Source organism: Ovis aries, chromosome 24, assembly GCF_016772045.2.
Source record: "Ovis aries strain OAR_USU_Benz2616 breed Rambouillet chromosome 24, ARS-UI_Ramb_v3.0, whole genome shotgun sequence".
Taxonomy (NCBI): Eukaryota; Metazoa; Chordata; class Mammalia; order Artiodactyla; family Bovidae; genus Ovis; species Ovis aries.
In genome coordinates, this window is record NC_056077.1 from 1903308 (window position 1) to 1928618 (window position 25311).

The following is a 25311-nucleotide window of genomic DNA, read 5'->3' on the forward strand; positions in this document are numbered from 1 at the left end:
GGACAGCTGGGGAGGGGCGGGGAGGGGGTGGCAATGCCAGGTGTCCGCTTGCAGGGGCAGGAAAAGGGGGCATGCCCACCCCAACGGGGGCCTTGTTCTCGGAACCCAACTAGGGCGTGCTGGCTTCACCGGGGCCAGAGGGGGCAGCTCTTCTGCGGTGTCACGTGGGGGCTTCACACGGCAACTGTAGGGGCGCCCATGGAAAGGTCGGCGACAACACACGGTCTGCAAGCAGAGCTCCCGGGAATGAACAGTTTCTAAACTTCTTCTCTTATAAATATGCATTAGAACATTTGGTAACACAAGCAAAGCGCTCTGCAATTAATTTAAAATTAAACTGAGACGGAACTTCCTGCGGTCCTGGCCGGAGAGTCAGCCGGCCCACCTGAATGCTAGTCCCGCGGCACCTTGAACTGGTCCTTCTCTTTGCGGATGGCCCTCATGGCGGCCACAGGCTCCGTCTCGCCCGCGTGCTGCTGCACCGCCTTCTCCCTGTGAAGCCAAGCACCAGGCTGCAGGCTGCGCCCAGACCCACGGCCCCACCGCCCCTCCCAGGCTCCAGGGGAGAAGAGGGCCTGGAGGCTGCGGCAGCCAGTGGACAGCCTGGGCGTTCGCCATGGCGGGAAATGTGTTGGCCGAGCCAGTCCCGCTGTGACCCAGCGATGCCCGCTCCACGCTGGCGTCCGGCACCGCCCAGCACGTGGAGGTGCCCCGGGCACAAGTCTCATCACTTCCTGATCGCGACCCAGGGTCAGAAAGGACCCACACCCTCTCCAGGGCACCAAGAATAGTGCCCACTTTAAGAAATAGCATCTGCTTCACTGGCCGCACTTTAAGGAGAGTCGGGGATGTGCCGCGCAGCAGGGATGCCCGTGCCCTCACCTCACTCGCATGAACGGGTTGTAGGTGAACTCCTCGGCGATGGTGGACGGCACCGTGGGCTCCCCGACGCTGTACTTCTCCTACAAGACAAGCGGGCCACTTTAGTGCGGAAGCTTCTAAAGGGGACAGCTGAGCAAGCCTTCACACATCGTCCGCCTGAGAAGATCCAGTGAGCACATGGTGAACATGAACGCAGGCCCTTCCCTGCCCGTGGAGAGGGGCACGAGCGCTCCAGCCGCCACCACGACCCAGAGGTGCAGGGAGACGGGGGGCTTTCTGTCATTAATACAAAGCTTATGTTTTATATGACAGAAGTCACAGCCAGGAAACAGAAAGCACAGCCCTACCCCCAGGACAGCACATGGTTCGTGAGCACCTCACTGCCAAGAACGGTGGGGCGGCCAGTTCCCGGGAACCCTCCCCGGGGTGACACCCTCCAGAGGGCGGCTGTCATCACACAGCGCTCAGACAGCTCACCACCTCCACTCGGGACGCCCTCGCACCTGATCAACACTGACCAGGGCAGATGGAGAGAAGATGCAGACGGGGACGCCTGGCCAACTGTCCTCTGCTATAGAAACGCCTACAGGAAGAAGGCCAGAGTTAATAGTTAAGGGTCTCCACCCTCCCCGCAGCCCCTGCCTCTCTACTGCTGGGCTCACCCTGAGGGCCACAGGGCCCAGGAGTGGACAGCCGCTGTCGACAGCCACGCTCAGGCTTCCTGACCATCAGGAGCCCTCATTCCCAAGGGTGCCACTCCCACCCACACTGTGAGCAGTGGCACCAGGATGCCTTCAGGGGCTTCCCTGGTGATCCAGGGGCTGAGTCCATAAACCCAATGTGGGGGGCCTGGGTTTGATCCTTGGTCAGGGAACTAGATCCCATACGCTGCAACTAAGCAGCAACTAAGACCCAGTAGAGCCAAATAAAAGAGGGGAGATCACTGCAGATCTGGCAGATATTGGAGGGGGTGGATTAGATCATCCTGATCTAAAAGGTAAAACTACAAAGCTTCCAAAATCAAACAGGAGATTTTTTTTTTTTTGACCTTGGCAAAGCAAAGCTGTCTTAGATGGGAGATTAAAAGTATGGACCACAAAAGAAAACACGCTGCACACCATCAAAATTTAATGTGAAAAAACATTTCCTTGCTCTGGAAAAGACAGTGTTGATAAAGGCAAGTCACAGAATGAGAAACTTCACAATACATGTTTCTGAAAAAGAACTTGTATTTAGAATAAACTAAAAAAAAAAAACTTATTCAACAAGAAGACAATCAAGTTTTTTAAATGAGAAAATCTGAATAAACACTAAAAAATGACCAATAAGCACATGGAAAGACGGTCAAAATTATTATGCACTAAGGAAATTAAATGTATTAAATTAAATGCAAATTATTAAAGTTATTATTATAATTATTAAATTTATTAAATGCAAATTAAAGCCACAATGAAACACTGCTGCCTGCCCATGAAGATGGCTAAAATGAAAAGACTGACAGTGCCAAGGGTCAGTGAGGGTGCGGAGCACCCGGGGCGCTCCTATTCCACTGGTGGGGATATAAAACAACACAACCACATGTCACACAAAGACCTGTCCAGAGATGTTCACAGCAGCTTTATTCACAATGGCTAATAACCAGAAAATGTCTATTGACAGGTGAATGGATAAGCAAAATGTGGTATGGTCAAACAGGAATACCACTCAGCAACGAAAAGGAATGAACTGATACCTGCAGCAACTGCGTGAATCTCAAAATTATTCTGCTTGGTAAAAAAAAAAAAAAGATATGAGTACACTGTATAGTTCACTTATATGAAATTCTAGAAGACGTGAACTAAGTTCTAATGGCATCCTGGAGCAAGGCAGAGAAAACAGGACAGGAAGCTTTTGTGGGTGGAGATGTTCTAGGTCTTAAACATAGTGGGAGTCATTTAATCTGTCAAAATTCACTCAGTTCATTTTAAACAGATGCAATTTCTTACATGTGAACTAAACTTCAACAAGCTTGAAAATAAAAAGGGAAACTATGAAAACTGTCAATAAGTTTGAAAACCTTGATGAAATTCCTTGAAAGACACTAGCTGCTAACAAAACTGACTCAAGATAGCCCAGAAGAAAATCTGACAGCCCTACACAAATTAAAAACATCATAACAAAAAAACCCTTCCACAAAAAAGAACTCAGTGTCCAGAAGACTTCAATAGTGAATTCTAACAGACACTAAAGGGAGAAATAATAACAACAGAAACACTCAGTCAACAGCAGGAGGCACTGCCAATTCTTTTCTGTGGCCAGCGCCACCTTCACATTAAGACAAAGACACAACAGAAAAATAGAACTACGGACCAACATCTCATAGACACCACCGTGACTAAGGTTTGTCCAGAAAGCAAGGTTGGTGCAGCATTTGAAACCAACTGATATACTTCTCCACATTAATAAGAGTAAGGGAGAAAAAAAGTGATTACATAATAGATGAAGAAAAGTCACTTGACAAAATTCAACATCTACTCATGACAAAACTCTCAGAAAACCAGCAATGTATGTGAACTCCATCAACTTGATAAAGAGAGCATTAAAGAAGTCATAACTAAAACAATTAGCTTCATGGTGAAAACCTGAATGCCTTCCCCCTAAGACTGGAAACAAGCCAAAGGTGTCCACTCTCACCATGTCCACTTAACATTGTCCAGAAGATCTCAGCCAGTGCAATAAGGCAAAATAATAATGAAATATATATTGGAAGAGAAGAAACAAAACTATCTTAATGTTGATGGCATGACTGTGTGCTAAGGAATCTATGAAAAAGATGCTAGACTGAGTCAAGCAAAGTCACAAGGACACAAGATCAAAATACGAAAATCAATATTTCTAAAGACTTGATAATCATTTCCAACAAAATCCATACCCATGAACTATTTCGGAACACATCTGACAATGTGTGCAAGATCTTTCATCTGGGAATTACAGAAGGCACCCGCAGGACGACACGCACCCCGGGACGAGCCACGCGGCACGCTGGGGGCCGAGGCAGGAATAGCGCCTTGCAGACAAGCAGCCTCCCAGGCGGCTTCCCCGAGCGGACAGGGGCCGGCCCCTGCTGCTTTGGCCTCCCCTGGCTGCCGGCTGATAAGGATCCCAGGCCCAGCCCGGACCCTCGCGTCAGAAAGGAGCTCAAGGAGACAGCTCTTGAGATCCCGGGCTCTGGCTCCACGTTGGGCTGGAACCCACCTGGTCTGCTGCTGCCCGCTGTCCCGAGGAGCCCTTTCTGCCTGCTCTGGAGCCAACGCTGCGAGCGCTGTGCTCCCGGGAAGCGGCTTCACGGCACCCGGCCCACAGGACCCCCCGCCTGCAGCCCGCTCACCTTGGCCCAGGCCAGTTTCTCCTGGATGGCGGTGTTGTTGGGCTCCACGTGGCGAGCAAACTTCAGGTTGTTGATGGTGTATTCGTGGCCACAGTACACTCTCTGAGGACAGAGCCAAACACGCCAGCTCTGAGGAGGCTTGTGAACCCACCTTCCAGCCCCTCAGAGATGGCGTGAGGGGCTCGGGCCCATCCGGGGGCAGCACCCACGAGACGTCCCTCAAGATAAGCACACGTCCTGTGTGTGTGTCGTGTCTGTGTGTGTTAGTCACTCGGTCATGTCTGACCCTTTGCGACCCCATGGACTGCAGCCCGCCAGGCTCCTCCGTCCATAGGATTCTCCAGGTAAGAATTCTGTAGTGCGTAAGCCATTCCATCTCCATGGGATTTTCCCAACCCAAGGACTGAACCCACGTCTCCTGCATTGCAGGCGTGCATGTTAAATGACAATAAAAAGTATATTTAAGGAAAAAAACATGCTTCCAGAAGCAATGCTTCTACTGTCCTGCTCCTCCCAATGCAGGAAGGCTTGAGAGACCCCAGGGGTGGGGAGCTGGCCCAAGGGCTCAGCAGGAGGTGAGGGTCTTGCTGCCACAGGCAAGCAGACAGGACACTGCCTACCGTGTCTGGAGGGAGCCGGCCCAGGACCTCGAGCAGGGCTTTGTACATCTCATCCGCTGTCCCTTCATAGAACTTCCCACAGCCGGCCACAAACAAGGTGTCACCTGCGAGGCAGGACAGCGTGGAGCTAGGGGGCTGCTGGCCACGCACGCCCCCGTTAGGGCTGCTGCTCAGCTCCATGGCCAGGCCCCTCTCTGCCCCCTGTGCTCACCCAACCACAGCCCCGGACCTGCCCCCCACCCAACAGGGCCCAGGGCCCCCCCGAGTCTGGGTGCCACCCTCTCCACATCTTTAACCTCCTGCCGCGCTGACTGGCCCCACCAGGGCCCAAGCAGCTGCTCAGACGCAAGCCCAGCTGCTCCCCTCACTGCCCATTCCTATTAGCCCTGGCTCTTAGACCACCCGCCAAACCCAAGTTTCTCCCCACCTGCCCAGCAGCCCCTCCCAGGCCAGGCCATCCTGTGACCCCTAAATTCTGACAGCCAGCACCGTCCTGCCAGACGCCCACAATCTTACTGGCCCCGCCTGGCCCCTCCAGGGACCCCTCACACAGGACCACAGCTCCTAGGGACCCTGGAGATAGGACGGAAGCCTGGCCGGGAGGGGACACTCTGCCCAGTGCCCACCAGGGCTGCCTGGCCCCTGCGTGTGTTTGCGCCAAGGCCCAAGCTCTACCCCAAACGCTGGGGTCCACACAGAGCTCAGCACAGTCTGCCTGGCAGGACACGCTCTCTACTGTGCCCAGAGGTTTACAGAAAACACCAGGCCCCGCAGCTCACACCTGAGCACTCTACACTCACCTGTGAACACAGCGGGTGGCTCGGCACTGTTGGGCTTGGTCACAAAGTAACAGATGTGTCCAGAAGTGTGACACGGTGTCGACAGGCACTTGACATGGAGAGACCCCACCTGAAACAGAGCACACCGGCCTGTGTCCCTGCGTGCGGGGGGCCTGTCTGCAGGCCCACAGGTTCTCCTGGACCGCGCCAGCCCCCGGGCACGAGCTGCCATCAAGGGCGATGGGGCTTGACGCTGCTCCACCCCGCAAGGGCAGGACTTGCTGGTGACCACGGGACCCAGGCCCGGAGGTGCAGAGACCCCCATAAGCCAGTGCTTGCTGGTGTGCCCAACCAGAGGGCTGATCTTATTGTCTCCTCAAAGCTAGGCCAAGTTGGCACCAGGCATCTTGCAGGGAAGATGGTTTTCTCTTGGTTGCTTGGCCTATTGTTCCCTTCTCCACTTCTACCCCAGCCCCAGTCTTTACTTTCTAACCTGCCCAAAACTGAAATGATGTTTCTGTGTGCCCTCTACCTGGCTCACCAAATGCTAACAGGCCCACCTATGCGGCAGCTGCAGTCCACACACGTCCTGATGCGCTGCCCAGACGCCCCAGCTGCCTCTCCTGAGCAAAGGCCACCCTCCCGTATGACCTCACTGTCATCCTCTCCCAGGAAATGCACCACTGATGTGAAAGGACTCCACAGAGTCTGTGCTTCAGCGTCCCCGGGCGCCACAAGGGCTCCCTGGTGGCTCAGTCAGTAAGGAGTCTGCCTGCGAGGCACGAGACCTGGATTCGACCCCTGGGTCGGGAAGATCCCCTGGAGGAGGAAGTGGCAACCCACTCTGGTATTCTTGCCTGGAGAAGGCCATGGACAGAAGGCAGGCTACAGCCCATGGGGTCACAAAGAGTTGGACACGACTGAGCGACTGAACTGCCAGGCATCTCAAAGCCATGCCTCCGCTTCTCCCTCGGCCAATCACCATCTGCACACTGACCTGCTCGCCAGACTCTCGACAGAAGGACTATGCAGGCCAGGCAGGCCCTGGAGCAAGTCCGCCTGTGTGCAGGCTGGGCTGTCTCCACAGCTGAGCCCTCAGTGCCCGTCTGGGTCCCTGGGAAGAGCCAGGGGACTGCCAGAGGCGGCGGGCACAGGGCCTGGAGCCCGGCAGGACCACACCTGAGCCCTGCTGTCGGTCCCTCCTCACCTGCAGTGTGGACAGGTGTGTGACCTTGTGAGTCAGGGCCCCGATCCGGTCATCACCCCCGTACACCTTCAGCCCAGGCTCCAGCTTGACCAGCTTCTCATTCCCGCCAGCATGGTCCCTGGAGGTCAGAAAGGGGGAGCTGGGGCTGCTGCTGATACACAGAGGGTGTGCCCACTTCCACACCACGACCACACGGAGTTTTTATTTTGCCCAGTTATGTTTCTCTGAAGTAAAAACGCACCTTCCTGTTCTCGTCCATCATTTGGCTCTGCTGAGAAGAACATTCTCAGACACCCCATCCCCATGAGAGGCCCCTGCCATGCCCCCTCCATGCTGCGGTAGAAGCTTCTGGAGCAGATGAAGCAAACTGCACACCCTGAATGACCCTTGTGCCCCCAGCTCCCAGACTCCAGGTGCACCAGAGTCACCTAGGGTCTGGGAACAGTGAGGCCTGACCCCTAGCCGCACGCGCTGATGCCCTGGGCACCCTGATGCCCTGAGCCGGGGGCATGCCCTGCAGGCTGAGTCTGAAAAGCTGTCAGGTGACTCTGACTCACAGCCCAGACGGGCCCACTCCGAGCAGATCTGAACCACCACCACCCAGCTGCCGGGGCAGTGTCACCAAGGGATAGGCCAGCTCAGAACGACCTCCCCAGGAGGCTCAATGGTGCAGCCAGCGGCAAGGCACCCCCTGGACACGCACACAGGAGCTCCCCACACCACCCAGTTCAAGAGAAGAGCTCCGTGCCACGGCCTTGCTGGAGAAGAAACACACCAGGACAAGCCATGCGGGGCCCTGAACACAGGGCAGGGTCGGGGTGTCCTGCGCCTGAAGCTTAGCCTTTCCAGGCTGAGGCGGGGGCTTTCCAATCGCCAGGGCACACCTGCTCCTCACTACATACTCACCCACAGGCCCGGCAACAGCGGGGCTCCAAGATAAGAGCAGGCCACCCTTGGCCCTCCTTGTGGGGCTGATACCCACAGGCTGAGCCAACCGCGAATCACACACGGCGCTAGCCTGGGAAACGCCGCCTGTAAGTGGCAGGGTGGCACGGGCCACACCCTGCAGCTCAGTCTGGGTCCTGGTTTAGTTTGTAAGACACCCCAATGTGGGAAAAGCCATGTGTGATGCGGGGGTTGCTCAGTTTCAGAAAGTCACACTGGGAGAAGTCGGGAGGCGAAGACCCCGCAGCCCACTGAGGCCACACCGGGCGGAGCTCCCGAGAGCAGCCACAGGGCACCCAGGAGCCACCGCAGGCCTGAGCCCCTAAATCAGGAAGTAATGCCTGAGGCCCCAGAGGCTCAGCCACCCCAAAGGTCTGCAGTTACACCAACCAACGAGTTTCCAACAGAAACCTGACAGAGTTTAACAGAGACTTCACAGACTCTAGCCAACCAAACCCACACGACACTCCCACAGATGTTGGAAGGCCTCCCTTTACCCCGGGACACCCCCAAGCTCGGCCAAGCGCCGCAGGAGCAGGTTCAAAGACGCTCGCTGCCCTTGGGCAGTTATTTGGAAAAGAATATTCAGAGCCAAGTAAAGACTTTTTTCCTAGCTTTGAAGAGCCTCAAAAGTTTCAGTAGGGCCCTGGGCAGGCAACTCTAGGCCTAAGACCCAAACATCAGAGCTTTTTCCATCCTTTAGCTTTCAAGTATCTAAAAAATCACAAACTCTTCAAAAATGACAGCTTGATTTTCAAAAACACTAATGTCTAGACCAGTTTATTCTCCAACATCGAGGCCAGCTTCCCACCACACAAGCTCAAGAGCTTGCAAAGATGTTGCTAGAGGCTCAGCCACGGCCCCAGGACCCTGGCTTGAGCCTCTGCCCTCAGGGCCCCCGAGTCACCAGGCCTAGGGACGTGGGGCAGCAGCGCAGAGGCGGGTGCCCAGAAGCCCCGTCAGAGCCCCGCTGGGGCTGACCCTCAGCTCACAGCTATGGAGGGGAGAAGGGCTGCCAGAGCCCCCGTGGGGGTCCCCCAGGACCCTGCACACCCCGGCCCGCCCGCCCGGTGGACGCTCCTCCTCGGGGCATGTGCAACAGAGCTGCGAGGCCCAGGGGCCCTGCTGGCACAGAGAAGGTCGGGCCCCGGAGCACTCACCAGTGGTGGTGGGTGGTGAGCACTGTGGTCAGCTTCACGCCGTGCTTCCTCACCGTTTCCACCACCTGCAACCAAACAGGCGGCAGCACACAGGCCCGTCACGCCGCAGCCCCAGCCCATCCATCGGCCTGCAGGTAGGGCTGCCCAGGGAGCTGGCGCACCTGCCCCGACTCCAGGAGGGCAGGGCGACAAGGAGGTCTTTTCTCATGATCCGCGGGGCGGTTCAGGCCGCGCACGACCTCCCCAAGCCCCTCCAGCCAAGACCACCCCCTGAAGGCAGTGCCGAGGGGCACAAAGCCTGGAGGAGGAGGCGGCACTGGAAGGGCCCCTGCCTCTCCTTCCCAGGTTCTCTGCACACAGGAGCCCTTCCTCTCCACACCAAAGCCTTTGGTGGCCTCCAGCCCCTCACTGCTCCTTTACCCTGATAACTGAGTGACAGGACACTATTCACTTTTTCAAAAACCAAATGGGTTAATTTCTGTTTAGCTTTGGCCAGGCTGCAAGGGCCCTGGGTTATCAGACTCATCAGGAGACAGAAAAGGGGTCCTGGGCCTGGCCTCCCACCTTCTGGGGCTGCACCGGATCCACAACGGCCGCCTCCTTGGTGTCCTCATCAATGAGCAGGTACATGTAATTATCGGTCAGAGCGGGCAGTAACTCCACCTTCATGGTGCCCTGATCCACGGTCAAGCTCTTCCTTAAACCCAAGTGGTGGAGGCTTCCCAGCAGGGCTGGACCTGAAGACAAAGTGCAGTTCCAGTCAGCGTCCACATGAGGCCACGCTGGGCCGAGACTTCAAAGCCAGCACTCGGCTCCTCAGCCCGGCAGGACAGACGTCCGCGGAAGCAAGATCCCAGGGATGCAATGTGTGGAGCCTGGGCATGAGAGGTTTTCTAAGTTTTCTTAGAAAAGAGGAGGATACCCTCATTAATCACTTCCACGAGGAGAATACAGAACACGGCTCATGTTCATATTCGTGGAAAATGGCTCTTTCACACTTAGGGTCCCTCTTTTCTTTCTCAAGGGCTCTAAAAGGACACGACAGCCAGCGTGACTGCAATTCAAACCTCTGCGAGAGGCGCCTACAGTCAGCTCTGGGGTTCTTCACCCCGATTCAGAGAAAGACCACAAAGAGGGAAACCCAGAGTGAAAGCACCAGGGGGGCTCTTCTCCATCTCTGCGAGCTAAGGAAGCCTGAGTCCCCTGCAGCAACTCGCAGCCCTTCTCAGGTCATGCGCCAGAGCAGAAAAGCAGATTCTCCAGTGGCAGGGACTTGAAATCTGGATGATGCATAAAACGCCTCCCGCAGAGCCTGAGATATGGGAGAGCTGGCCACATCTGTTTGATATTCAAGTGTGCAGGACACAGAACCACTGTCCAACTGAGGCAAAGGAGGCAGCCAGGGTGGGCTGAGAGTGACCACAGGGCAAAAGCATCTGCGCCCCAGAGACAGGGGCCAAAATACTTTCCACAACGAAACCCCTATTTAGTCTGGTAGGTGCTAGGATGGGGCCTCTCCAAGAAAGGGATTCAGAAAGTGGGTGGCATCGACACACTGACTGACTGGCTGGCTGACTGGCTGGCTGACTGGCTGGCTGACAGAATGGCTGAGTGACATACTGACTAACGGACAGACTGACTGGCTGACGGACAGGACACCTCTGATGCAGAGTTCGCAGTCATCTGCCATGCCCAGGGAACTGCCTGAACTGCAGCGTTAAGGGACACAGAGGTGTGACAACCAGTTGGGCTTTATCCAGCCCCTTCTCCTCAGGCTCGGCAAGAAAACCTATTTTTCTACAATTGGGTTTCTGGGCTATGCCACCTGCTCTCAGCCCCAGTATTCAGAATCTGAGCCCCAGGAGGACTACGAAGCAGAGTCAGGGCCGAGTCTTGAGACACACAGCGTCCGGCTTCTCTGGACCTGGGGAGCTCCTTCCTCACCACAGCAGAGGGCTGAGCACCCTCTGAATGAGGCAGCCACACTCCTGCTGATCCCCTCCAGTCCCATTTCCACCACCTGTCTGCCTCCTAACAGAAACTCAGCTGACCCTTTAACGGGTCCCTACATGGAACAACCCAGCTCTTTCCTTAGATACGTGACACACCATGCACTCCAGCCGCCCTCTGCTCCGGGTGAGGTCTGGACATGGCCAAGGAGGGCTTCCACCTGCTCCTTCTCCCCACCCAGGGCCCCGTGGTCACTCAGCTCACTGCTCCAAAATCTCAGCTTAACCTACCACCCCTATTGCTACATCAGCCTGATAAGGTATCAGGAAATAAACCGCTATTTCAAAATCAAGGTCAAAATATTTTAAGCAAGCAAGAGGTAATAGGGTGAAAATCGAATCTGACAGCTGTCCGATCAGGGCCCAGGAGGTCAAGCCGTCCAACGCCTCCCGTTTTAGAGGCCGGGATAGGAGAACTAGGGAGGGCAAGGGTCCAGCAACTCGCTGGCCACAGTTCATGTGAAAAGCTGGAATCCACTTCGTGGAGCACACACAGCACGCACGCCGTGCGGATTCAGGCACTGGTGCATCGCCCCAGGGCTTCAGAAGTGCGGGGCTTGCATGGGCGGATGCGTGTGGGGGAGCCCTCGACAACCGCAGTCCAGGAGGACGGGGGCGCTCGCTGGCTGCCAGGCAGACCCCGGGAAAGCAGGGGTCCCGAGACGGGCCTTCCCGAGCGTCCCCGCAACACACATTTCCTTACCTAGCACAACTCCGTCAACACCCCTCAACTGACAAGTTACCCCACTCTGTCTTCAGCCCTCTCAGGGTCTGACTCTGCTGGGCGGCCTTTGCTCGACCCCAATCGGCCTGCCCGCCGGCGTCAGCGAGGGCTTACAATCCTGTGTCAGTAAAAAACATCGTCAGCCACGGCGGCCCCGCCCGTGCGGGCCCCGCGCTGGACCACCTCAGGGAGCGCGACCGGCCCAACCGCCGTTAGCCCGACTACGACGCCGGTCGGGCGGCTCGCCTCGCCTCCGCGGGCCGGCTGCCCTGTCCCAGGGCCCTGACAGGCCAGCTCCTGGGCGCCCGGGCCTTCCCGGCCCCGCGTCAGCCCCGCCCCGGCCCACCTACCCAGGCCGAGACGAGCGCAGGCGGCTCCCAGCTCAGCGACGCTCCAGCGGCCGAGCAGCCCGCGGCCCAGCACCATGACCGGGGCGGCGGGCAGGCGGCGGCGGCGGCTGCGGCGCGAGAGGCGGGCTGCACCCGCCGGCGTCTACACACCGCGGCCAATCAGCGCCCGCCGCCCCGCCCCCAGCCAATCAGCGCCCGCGTCCCAGCCCGTGTCCGCCGCTCGCCCCGTACCCCGGCCAATCAGCGCCCGCGTCCACACCTGACCCTGCCCCGCTGAGGACCTGAGGGCGATCCGGCAGGCACCTGCTCCAGCCTCCGCCTCTCTGCGGGGACGGGGCCCGGCAGCCCCCGGACAGCCACTGGACAGCCGCTGCCTACAGGACGAGCGCCGCGACTTCCGGGCACCCGGCGGAGTCCGCGGCCTGGCGCCCGAGGTAATTGGTCCTCACTTGCTAGCCGTCGGCGTCAGTGGCCGGCCTGGCAGGGTCCACGTGACTCCAGGCAGCAGGCAGGAGTATGGCCGCCAGCAGGCCGCTGTCCCGCTTCTGGGAGTGGGGGAAGAACATCGTGTGCGTGGGCCGGAACTACGCGGACCACGTCCGGGAGATGCAGAGCGCCGCGCCCAGCGAGCCGGTGCTCTTCTTGAAGCCGTCCACCGCCTACGCCCCCGAGGGCTCGCCGGTGCTCGTGCCCGCCTACACCCGCAACCTGCACCACGAGCTCGAGCTCGCCGTGGTGATGGGCAAGCGCTGCTGCGCCGTCCCCGAGGCCGCGGCCATGGACTACGTGGCCGGCTATGCCCTGTGCCTGGACATGACCGCCAGGGACGTGCAAGACGAGTGCAAGAAGAAGGGGCTGCCATGGACTCTAGCCAAGAGTTTCACGGCCTCCTGCCCAGTCAGTGCCTTCGTGCCCAAAGAGAAGATCCGTGACCCTCACAACCTGAAGCTCTGGCTCAAGGTCAACGGCGAACTCAGGCAGGAGGGTGAGACATCCTCCATGATTTTTTCCATCCCGTACATCATCAGCTACGTTTCTAAGATCATGACCTTGGAAGAAGGAGATATTATCTTGACCGGGACGCCAAAGGGAGTGGGACCCGTTAAAGAAAATGATGAGATCCAGGCTGGCATACATGGCGTCCTCAGTATGAAGTTCAAGGTGGAGAGGCCAGAATATTGAGTGTATATTATACAAAGCACCCTAACTTCTTAACATACGTTTCAGGGGGAAAGGAAATGAGAGACAAAAGCAAGCAACGGTTATTTAATTAAACGTGACAGTCCTTTAAGAAGAAACCAATTTTTAAAAATGATTGCTATGCCTCAACCCGAGGAAGATGGACCCTCGGAGAAAACCTGACCTTTAGAAGAGCTGGGCTAGAAATGGAAATGAAAAACAGTGTCTCCTAGGAAACAGGAAGTCAAGATGTTCAAAAGACTTACTTTCTTTTTCTAAAACTGGACTGGATTAGACTTTTCAGTGGGCCGCTCAAGGACCATGTGTTCAAGGCTTAAAATCTGCAAAGGAGGTGGAAAAACAGGTTTCATCAGTGTTTCCTAAAGTTCCTTTATGATCATGAAAACCATCTGGAGGTATTTGTAAAAATAAAAAATTCCAATTACTGGACTATCCCAGGCGCAATGTGTTATTTAATGGACTCAATCTCTGGCACTCCAAGTGATTCTTATCACAGAAATATGGAGAAACACTACTCCACATAGTCCGTTAACTTAAAGTTTTATTTAATAAGTGAGCAATTAATGAAGACCTCACTCATTTAGTTAGGGTGTGTATTCTGGCCCATAGAGTCTGAGTTTGGGGGATGATTTTGAAACTGTTGTTTCCTAAATAAATATGCTATTGTTTGTGCGGTCTAAAAGTGTACTTTTCCCCCCCAGTAGTGGTTATGAGGGACACATCCTCACTAAGGAGCTTCAGACCTTGGTCTTTGGCCTTTGGTTTCCTGAGCACTGTGCTTTATTAACAGAGCTGATCAGCACCTGTACCTCATACCCAGTGATAAGGAAGCTTCAGGAAAGTAAAATGGCCTGAGAGTGCTGCTTTTACTTTCCCCTGCTCCCTTCTCTGGGTTTTCCAGGTAGCTCAGTGGTAAAGGACCTGCCTGCTAATGCAGGAGACATGGGTTGGATCCGTAGTTGGGGAAGATCCGCTGGAGGAGGGTATGGCAACCCACTCCAGTACTCTTGCCTGGAGAATCCCATGGACAAAGGAGCCTGGCGGGCTACAGTTCATGGGGTCGCAAAGAGTCAGGCACAACTGAGCACTCACACACCCTTCTCTGCAAAATACTAGGTGAGGTGCACAGCTGTCAGAGTGCCTGGTGGAGTCCTTTAGGCTTAGGCAGGGGCTCCTGCTGTTAGCCTGAACAGAAGGCACCTGCTGGCCCCTAACGCTTATTGACCACTTAGTACTACTAGGCACCATGCCAAGAGTTTTCTCTGTAGTATTTAATCCTCAACAAAGCTGTGAGGTTGGTACTATTACTACCATCCCTATTACAGAGACAGAAATTAGCCAGCCTGAAGTGGCAGAGCCACAATGTAACACAGCCATCCCAAGACGGAAACCTGAAGTCTTTTTTCCCCCCATTTTTTAGCATATAGTTCATTCATAATGTTGTGCCAATCTCCGCTATACAGCAAAGTGCTTCAGATTTACTCATGTATATATTCCATTATGGTTTATCCCAGGAGATTGGGTAAAGTTCCTGTGCTATACACTAGGACCTTGTTTTTCCATTCCAAGTGTGGAAAACCTAAAGTTGTGACCACACTGCAGGCTGCATCTTTGAAGTAGATATATTAGAAAGTTCAAACATTTAGGTCTTCTGAAAGCCTGATTTATAATTTATTATCAGGAAGTGTCAGAGTTGGATTTGTTTTTAAAACATCACACTATCTTCTTTCCTCTTCACCCAGAGTTGAACATAATTTAGCGACTGAACAATAACAACAATCTTCCTTTATCTTTTTTGTTTTTGACTGCATCTGAGATATAGCAGTGAAAGCCCAGAACTCTAACCACTAGGCAACCGGGGAACTCCCTTTTATCTTTTAATAAGATTTCTTTTTAAAATGCTTAAGCAATAGATATTTTTAATAGAAGATTCAGAAATTATGCATAAGCCAAAAAACCAGAACACCCTAAATTCCATACACCCAGAGATGGCCCAAGTTAAGCATTTGGTGTGCATTCTTCCAAATCTGCAGATGTAATTGTGATCTTTTAAATAGAATTTGTTCATGCCATACAGTTTTCTAACCTTTCCCACTATCTGTCATAACTGTCTTTCCATGTTGGCACATTTCTGAACTATTTTCAGTGACTGCTTGCTGTGAAGTCAGGCCTCCGTTTCTGGCCGCTGAGGTCGTCTTTAACTATTTGCTGGTCAGTCAGTTCAGTCACTCAGTCGTGTCCAACTCTTTGCGACCCCATGAATCGCAGCACGCCAGGCCTCCCTGTCCATCACCAACCCCCAGAGTTCACTCAGACTCACGTACATCGAGTCAGCAATGCCATCCAGCCATCTCATCCTCGGTCGTCCCTTTCTTCTCCTGCCCCCAATCCCTCCCAGCATCAGAGTCTTTTCCAATGAGTCAACTCTTCGCATGAGGTGGCCAAAGTACTGGAGTTTCAGCTTTAGCATCATTCCTTCCAAAAGAAATCCCAGGGCTGATCTCCTTCAGAATGGACTGGTTGGATCTCCTTGTGGTCCAAGGGACTCTCAAGAGTCTTCTCCAACACCACAGTTCAAAAGCATCAGTTCTTCAGCGCTCAGCTTTCTTCATAGTCCAACTCACATCCATACATGACCAGTGGAGAAACCATAACCTTGACTAGATGGACCTTTGTTGGCAAAGTAATGTCTCTGCTTTTCAATATGCTATCTAGGTTGGTCATAACTTTTCTTCCAAGGAGTAAGCAAGCGTCTTTTAATTTCATGGCTGCAGTCACCATCTGCAGTGATATTGGAGCCCAAAAAAATGAAGTCTGACACTGTTTCTACTGTTTCCCTATCTATTTCCCATAAAGTGATGGGACGAGATGCCATGATCTTAGTTTTCTGAATGTTGAGCTTTAAGCCAACTTTTTCGCTCTCCTCTTTCACTTTCATCAAGAGGCTTTTTAGTTCCTCTTCACTCTCTGCCATAAAGATGGTGTCATCTGCATATCTGAGGTTATTGATATTTCTCCCGGCAATCTTGATTCCAGCTTGTGCTTCTTCCAGCCCAGCGTTCTCATGATGTACTCTGCATATAAGTTAAATAAGCAGGGTGACAATATACAGCCTTGATGTACTCCTTTTCCTATTTGGTTGAACCAGTGTGTTGTTCCATGTCCAGTTCTAACTGTTGCTTCCTGACCTGCGTATAGGTTTCTCAAGAGGCAGGTCAGGTGGTCTGGTATTCCCATCTCTTTCAGAATTTTCCACAGTTTATTGTGATCCACACAGTCAAAGGCTTTGGCATAGTCAATAAAGCAGAAATAGATGTTTTCTGGAACTCTCTTGCTTTTTGGATGATCCCGCGAATGTTGGCAATTTGATCTGTGGTTCCTCTGCCTTTTCTAAAACCAGCTTGAACATCAGGGAGTTCACAGTTCACGTACTGCTGAAGCCTGGCTTGGAGAATTTTGAGCATTACTTTACTAGCATGTGAGATGAGTGCAATTGTGCGGTAGTTTGAGCATTCATTGGCATTGCCTTTCTTTGGGATTGGAATGAAAACGGACCTTTTCCAGTCCTGTGGCCACTGCTGAGTTTTCCAAATTTGCTGGCATATTGAGTGCAGCACTTTCACAGCATCATCTTTCAGGATTTGAAACAGCTCAAGTGGAATTCCATCACCTCCACTAGCTTTGTTCATAGTGATGCTTTCTAAGGCCCACTTGACTTCATATTCCAGGATGTCTGGCTCTAGGTGAGTGATCACACCATCGTGATTATCTTGGTCTTGAAGATCTTTTTGTATAGTTTTTCCATGTATTCTTGCCACCTCTTCTTAATATCTTCTGCTTCTGTTTGGTCCATACCATTTCTGTCCTTTATCGAGCCCATCTTTGCGTGAAATGTTCCCTTGGTATCTCTAATTTTCTTGAAGAGATCTCTAGTCTTTTCCATTCTGTTCTTTTCCTCTATTTCTTTGCATTGATTGCTGAGGAAGGCTTTCTTATCTCTTCTTGCTATTCTTTGGAACTCTGCATTCAGATATTTATATCTTTCCTTTTCTCCTTTGCTTTTCGCTTCTCTTCTTTTCACAGCTATTTGTAAGGCCTCCCCAGACAGCCATTTTGCTTTTTTGCCTTTCTTTTCCATGGGGGCGGTCTTGATCCCTGTCTCCTGTACAATGTCACGAACCTCAATCCATAGTTCATCAGGCACTCTACCTATCTTATCTAGGCCCTTAAATTTATTTCTCACTTCCACTGTATAATCATAAGGGATTTAATTTAGATCATACCCGAATGGTCTAGTGGTTTTCCCTACTTTCTTCAATTTAAGTCTGAATTTGGCAATAAGGAGTTCATGATCTGAGCCACAGTCAGCTCCTGGTCTTGTTTGAGCTGACTGTGTAGAGCTTCTCCATCTTTGGCTGCAAAGAATATAATCAATCTGATTTCGGTGTTGACCATCTGGTGATGTCCATATGTAGAGTTTTCTCTTGTGTTATTGGAAGAGGGTGTTTGCTGGTAGTTGTTCCCTTTGGCTAAGGAGGCATCCCAGGGACTCAGTAGTAAAGAATCCACCTGCCAAGGCAGGAGACACAGGTTCAATCCCTGGGTCAGGAAGATACCCTGGAGTAGGAAATGGCAACCCACTCCAGTATCCTTGCCTGGAAAATTCTCTGGACAGAGGAGGTTGGTAGGCTACAGTCTGTGGGGTCGCAAAGAGTCAGAAGTGACTGAGCATGCATGAGCACACAGAACCTTAATAACCAGAAGAAGCCAGAAAGTATTAATAGACTTTGTCCTTTGGCTAGGTTCCCATGTAGTTTGGGAACCTAGCCAAAAAGAGCTGAATCAAGGGTGTGCTTTTATTGAGAGTTTATTAGTAAAACTATCAGATACAAGGTCCAACTGAATCAAGTCTACCAAAGCTGACAGATCTGAAAGCAAGCTAAAGGTACGGCAGGAGTAGTGTCTGCATGTGGCCCCTTGGGTGGACAAGCCAGCACCCAGAGAATGTACAGAGCCCCCCAGTATCAGTGTTCACTCCAGTGGTGGCACAAGCTTTGTCGCAGACGATTGCTATCAGCATTGCAGGTGCAGCACACAAACTCCCTGGCTGCAAGAAACAAAAAGAGACACCAGTTCTCACAATTCCTGATGTTGGTAAAATCGCAATAGTCCTAATACTCAGAAAGTACATTTTCCTCAACTTTTATTTTGAATAAACTTAAACCTACTATGAAATTGAGAGACTAATGCAACAAACTCCATATACCCTGCATTAAATTCAACAATAGCTGACATTTGCTATGTTCATTCTCTCTCCTCCCACCCCTCACCTTGTGTGCCACAGGGTCTCAAAGTGTCTGACACGGAATGACTAACCATTTCACTTTCAATTTTCACTTCTCCTGTAACTCCCCCCAGGGTAGTTCTCCAACCTTCATAGAAGTTGAGGGTTAGGTGCGTACCAGAGATCTGGGTGGAGCCCAATACTCCTCTAGATGTTACACAGGTTTCTAATGCTTTGCTACTAGAAACAATGATGCAAGGAATATCCTCCATACACAACAGTTTACACTTGTTTATTTCCTTAGGAAAAGTCTTAGTAGTGAAATTGATTAAATAGTTTGTACTTTACATGTTGATACTTTTTGCCCAATTGCCTAGAGGAAAGGATATAAAAATTTGTACTTGACAAGAGTGTTAAAGAAAACCTTTTTGCCCACACCTTAGTCAACACTGGGTATTGTGGCTGTGGTCTTTTAAATTTGTATTTCTTTGATTAATAGGGAAACTGGAATTTCCCTGGTGGTCCAGTGGTTGGAAGTCCGCCTGCTAGTGCAGGGGACGCTAGTTTGATCCCTCGTCTGGGAGGTTCCCTCATGCTGAGGAGCACCTGGGCCTCTGTGACACAACTACTGAGCCGCATGCCTGGAGCCTGAGTGCCACAAGAGAAGCCACCGCAGTGCACTGCAACGAAGAGTAGCCTCCACTTGCCAGAACTAGAGGAAGCCTGCATGCAGCCAAAGAGACCCAGCACAGCCAAAAATAAATAAATCAATAAATATTTTTTAAAATAGTGAAGCTGACATCTTTTCATGTGTTTATACACAGTTATCTCTTTAACAAGATCTGTTGGGCACATCTTTGGTGTAGATGCTGGTTCAGTATCTGGTTTCAAGGAAGTTTTATATTTCTTTGCAATACAGTTAATTCATACGTTAAAATCTTCTTTCATTCTAAAGGGACAGAAAAGTAATTGTAGTCTAAAATTCAAGCTGTTAAAGCAGAATAGACTTAATACAACAAATATATTGCCACATATGAATGCCAGTGAAATTGCTATACCTCGACATATTATATTGCTATACCTCGATTTATATTACTGATAGTTACTGATTATATACTAAGTGCTTGAGTCTAAGCATTTTACATACACTAACTCATTTAGTCCTCAGTTCAGTTCAGTTACTCAGTCATGTACGACTCTGCGACCCCTTGGACTGCAGCATGCAAGGCTTCCCTGTCCATCACCAACTCCTGGAGCTTGCTCAAACTCATGTCCATCAACCATGACATGGTGATGCCATGCAACCATCTCATCCTCTGTTGTCCCCTTCTCTTCCTGCCTTCAGTCTTTCCCAGCATCAAGGTCTTTTCCAATGAGTCAGTTCTTCATACCAGGTGGTCAAAGTATTAGAACTTCAGCTTCAATCAGTCCTTCCAATGAATATTCAGGGTTGGTTTCCTTTAGGATTGACTGGTTGGATCTCCTTGCAGTCCAAGGGACTGTCCAATACCACAGTTCAAAAGCATCAATTCTTTGGTGCTCAGCTTTCTTTATGGTCCAACTCTCACATCCATACACAACTGCTGGAAAAACCATAACTTTGACTAGACAGACCTTTGTTGGCAAAGTAATGTCTCTCTTTTAATATGCTGTCTAGGTCATAGGTTTTCTTCCAAGGAGCAAGCATTTTTTAATTTCATGGCTGCAGTCACCATCTGCAGTGATTTTTGGAGCCCAAGGAAATAAAGTCTCTCACTGTTTCCATTGTTTCCCCATCTATTTGCCATGAAGTGATGGGACCGGATGCCATGATCTTCGTTTTCTGAATGTTGAGTTTAAAGCCAGCTTTTTCACTCTCCTCTTTCACTTTCATCAAGAGGCTTTTTAGTTCCTCTTCACTTTCTGCCATAAGGGTGGTGTCATCTGCATATCTGAGGTTATTGATATTTCTCCCGGCAATCTTAATTCCAGCTTGTGCTTCATCCAGCCCATCATTTTGCATGATGTGCTCTGCATGTAAGTTAAATAAGCAGGGTGACAATATACAGCTTTGACGTATTCCTTTCCTAATTTGGAACCAGTCTGTTGTTCCAAGTCCAGTTCTAACTGTTGCTTCTTGACCTGCATACAGATTTCTCAGGAGGCAGGTAAGGTGGTGTGGTATTCCCATCTCTTGAAGAACTTTCCAGTTTGTTGTGATCCACACAGTCAAAGACTTTGGCATAGTCAATAAAGCAGAAGTAGATGTTTTCCTGGAACTCTCTTGCTTTTACGATGATCCAACAGATGTTGGCAATTTGATCTCTGGTTCCTCTGCCTTTTTTAATTCAGCTTGAACATCTGGAAGTTCACCACTCACATACCGTTGAAGCCTGGCTTGGAGAATTTTGAGCATTACTTTGCTAGCTTGCGAGATGAGTGCAATTGTCGTTAGTTTGAATATTCTTTGACATTGCCTTTCTTTGGGGTTGGAATGAAAACTGACCTTTTCCAGTCCCGTGGCCACTGCTGAGTTTTCCAAATTTGCTGGCATATTGAGTGAAGCATTTTAACAGCACCATCTATTAGGATTTGAAATAGCTCAGCTGGAATTACATCATCTCCACTAGGTTTATTTATAGTGATGCTTCCCAAGGCCCACTTGTCTTTGGACTCCAGGATGCCTGGCTCTAGGTGAGTGATCACACCATTGTGGTTATCAAGAGTCAGCAAGATCTTCTTTGTATAGTTTTTCCATGTATTCTTGCCACCTCTTCTTAATATCTTCTGCTTCTGTTAGGCCCATACCATTTCTGTCCTTTATCGAGCCCATCTTTGCACAAAATGTTCCCTTGGTATCTCTAATTTTCTTGAAGAGATCTCTAGTCTTTCCCATTCTGTTGTTTTCCTCTATTTCTTTGCATTGGTCACTGAGGAAGGCTTTCTTATCTCTCCTTGCTATTCTTAGGAACTCTGCATTCAGATGTTTATATCTTTCCTTTTCTCCTTTGCCTTCAGCTTCTCTTCTTTTCTCAGCTGTTTGTAAGGCCTCCTCAGACAACCATTTTGCCTTTTTGCATTTCTTTTTCTTGGGAATAGTCTTGATCACTGTCTCCAGTACAATGTCACAACCCCCTGTCCATAGTTCTTCAGGCACTCACTCTATCAGATCTAATCCCTTGAATCTATTTGTCACTTCTATTGTCTAATCATAAGGGATTTGATTTAGGTCATACCTGAATGGTCTAGTGGTTTTCCTACTTTCTTCAACTTAAGTCTGAATTTGACAATAAGGAATTCATGATCTGAGCCACAGTCAGCTCCCGGTCTTTTTTTTTTTTTTTTTTTCTGACTGTATAGAGTTTCTCCATCTTTGGCTGCAAAAAATATAATCAACCTGATTTCAGTATTGACCATCTGGTGATGTCCATCTGTAGAGTCTTCTCTTGTGTTGTTAGAAGAGGATGTTTGCTATGACCGGTGCATTCTCTTGGCAAAACTCTGTTTTAGTCTTAATAGTTTCCAACAGGAGTTGGTATTATTATCCCTATTTACCGGAGGGGAACCACAAATGTGGAGAATCTCAGAGCTAGGGCCCATCCTGTGAGTAGCAACTGGGGTTTGAGCCTGCAGCCACAGAGCCTGTCCACTTAGCCACCTCCAGATCTACCTCCTCTAACTTGGTCTTCATGTCCCATCTATAAACTGGGCAAAATAACAGTAACTGCATAAACCAGATAAGATAAAGTGCTTATCACAAAATCCATCACATTCAATAATGTGACATTATTGCAGCAACTTAATAATCTAGAAACTTACCCCAAAGAAATAATTAAGAATGTGGCCAAAGATTTAGCTATAGTCATTATTTGTAACAGCAAAAAGTGGGAAACATTTTAAGTGTCAAGTGTTATCACATTGATTACATTCACTATTCTATACATGCTCAGTTGTGTCTGGCTCTTTGTGACCCTATGGACTATAACCTGCCAGGCTCCTCTGTCCTTGGGATTCTCCAGGCAAGAATACTGGAGTGGGTTGCCATTTCCTCCTCCACGGGATCTTCCCCACCTAGGGATTGAACCTGTGTCTCCTGCATCTCCTGCATCGACAGGTAGATTCTTTACCACTGAGCCACCCAGGAAGCCATTCATTATCCTATGCTCATATAATAAAATAATGGGCAGTCATTGAAACTATGCAGAATATTTAATAGCATGAAAAGTTTATTATAAATTATTAAGTATAAAAGTAGATTATAGTATAACCTATTTGCAAATCATAATTTTGGTTTAATTTTATAAATTACATGTTTTAACATAGAAAGATGGATAGAGAGATGATTTTTTCAAAAGTCAGGAAAGACATTTACAGAAATGTGGGATGCATGTACACAAATGTTCATGGCAGCCATGATTGGCTAATCATAATAGCCAAAAGGTGATACAGCCCAACTGTCCACCAAGACATGAATAAACAAACAAAAGGTGGTGAATTTATCCAGTTCATACATACTACTCTGCCACAAAAAGGAATGAAATTCTGACTCATTGTAACATGGATGAACCTTGAAAACTTTATCCTCAGAAAAACAAGGTAGACACAAAAGGACAAATACTGTATGATTCCATGTGTACCAGGTACCTAGAATAGTTAGATTCATAGAGACTGAGTACATTACAGATTGCCGGAGACTAGGGTAGGGGCAAATGGGAGTTATTGTATCTTAATGAGTACAGAATTTCAATTTGTGATGATTAAAATCTGGAATAGAGAGTGGTGATGTTTATACAAAATTGTGAATGTACTTATTGCCACTCAAATCATACTCTTAAAAATGGTTAGAATGATAAATTTTATGTGATGTATATTTTACCACAATTCTTTTTAAAAAATGCATAATAAAAGAATGTTTCCTACCAGTTTAAAAAATTTGGGAATGGAGATTATGGGTTTTCTTTTCTTTATCTTTCTTTTGGGTATAGAAGTTATCTATTATTTCCTCTAATTTTTCTACAATAAACATGTAAAACTTTATAATAAAAATATTTAAAAAGCAAAAACAAGGACTTCCCCAGTAGTTAAAAATCTGCTTTGCAATGCAGGGGACATGGGTTGGATCCCTGGTCAGGGAACTAGGATCCCACATGTCGTGGGGCAACAAAGCCCACATGCCACAAGTAAGGAACCTAATCCCACATGACACAACTAAGACCCAATGCAGCCAAACAAATATTTTTTAAAAAAGACAAAAACAGCTCCAGGTTCCTCAAGAAGAGTAAAAGGTGGATACATGTATGTACAGCATATTGTAAAACAAAACAGAACCCTTACCAAAGCAGAATTAGGGAAGGAATATTGTGCTTAAATGAACCACTCTTGGAAGATTAGGAAAAATCAGAGTCATCCAACTGTTTACAAAGCAATACAGAATATGCAAATCAAAGCCACTAGGATCAGGAAGAGCAGCTTCTGGAGAGCAGTAGAAAAGCAGATTCTGGGCAGAGGGATTGTGGACTTTGTGTTAACAGGGCAGAATGCTTCTTTCTTCTACTCGTTTAAGTGCCTGTATTCAGCTAAAAAGAGCCCAACTTGAGATGTTGACAGTTTGTAGCCTTCATTCCGTAAATGTGTTAAGTTAAGCCTTGTGAAGCACTTCTGATTCAGTGCAGCTTGACAGCTAGCCCTATAGATTCCTACTTTATCAAAAGAAATAAGTGACTGTGATGTCCCTCTGGTGACAGGCATGGTGTCTCCTTGGTTAAATGCTAGTGGACTGAGAGGTTACCATGGTAGCAGTGAGGAGGTCACACAGAGCCCTCACAGGCCTTGGTTAGGGCCCCTGGGCACTGCGTATGTGCCTACTCTGGGAATGCTGGCCCAGGTGTTGGCACTCTGGGGCATGCTGCTAGAGGTCAGGGCCCTAGCAGGCCTGACACAGCAGCTCTGGACACACTGTTTGGGCCAAGCATTCTCACCCTACACAGCTCTCTTTCTTGCCTTCCTCCCCTCCCTGTCCACCTTCACAGTCACCCTTATAAACACATTCACCCCCTCCCCAAAGGGGAAAGGAAAGAAACCCTTCATCAAGTACACTTGATATCTGCATACCTATGGTCACGTCCTTCATTACTTCATTTATCACCACAATTTTGGCACACTGGGGATCAACTCATATCCCTCCCCCATGGTTGCACATGATAAAAGCCAGAGAAAACCCTACAACAAGGTAAGTTTATCTCCCAACACCAGAACAGCAGACTTACAAAGGAATTTCGTATACTTACTTTTTCTTTTTATCACTCCTGCGGTGGGTGGTGGGTGGTGATCTTTAAATCGCCAGACTCAAATTACGCTGGCCAAACCTCCCACACCTTGGATCAACACTGACCGTGGTGATGGGTCTGTGCCTTGAAGCAAGAGACCAGTGACTGGAGATGGTGGTGTGGCCTGAGTAGAGTGCTCTGGGGCTGCTGCAAAGGCAGCTGGAGTGGGGCCGTGTCCAGTCAAAGCTGAGAAGTCTCCCACGCCTGCAAGTTCCCAGGACTCAGCACCGCTCATGAAACTTCTGAAGCTGATCTCCTCCCAGTTGATTCAGACACATAAGTGTCAAGCCTGAGTCAGCAAGCCTTCACAAGCTTTGGCTAGCTCTGATGTGTCATCAGAGAAGGCAACAGATTAAAAAAGGTCTACAGCATGTAAAGCAGCTGCACAGCATTGCCCGTGGACGTCTGCTGTCCCCACCTGGCACAGGGAGAACGTGCCGTCCACACCCATCGACTCCAGCCAAGTGGTCTGAGATGGG

At 49.9% G+C, this 25311-nt stretch overlaps 2 protein-coding genes across 3 annotated transcripts; one reads left to right on the forward strand and one right to left on the reverse strand.

The window, feature by feature from the left end:
* Positions 1-238: 238 nt before the first annotated feature.
* On the reverse strand, positions 239-25082 carry HAGH (hydroxyacylglutathione hydrolase). Of its 2 annotated transcripts, none has more exons than XM_012103954.4 (9): positions 24794-25082; positions 9525-9697; positions 8961-9025; positions 6856-6973; positions 5670-5778; positions 4870-4973; positions 4250-4351; positions 883-962; positions 239-492 (listed from the first exon to the last, which is right to left on the reverse strand). In XM_012103954.4, exons 2-9 carry the CDS (start codon positions 9627-9629, stop codon positions 393-395), a joined length of 783 nt encoding a protein of 260 aa, XP_011959344.1. In that variant the 5' UTR covers positions 9630-9697; positions 24794-25082; the 3' UTR covers positions 239-392. The 2 variants fall into 2 exon arrangements, with proteins under 2 accessions (XP_011959344.1, XP_004020757.1); XM_004020708.5 differs by lacking the exon at positions 24794-25082 and adding an exon at positions 12044-12177.
* FAHD1 (fumarylacetoacetate hydrolase domain containing 1) lies at positions 12299-13675 on the forward strand. The gene has a single exon (XM_004023580.4). The coding sequence runs from the start codon at positions 12560-12562 to the stop codon at positions 13223-13225; it is 666 nt and encodes a 221-aa protein (XP_004023629.4). The 5' UTR covers positions 12299-12559; the 3' UTR covers positions 13226-13675.
* Positions 25083-25311: the final 229 nt, after the last annotated feature.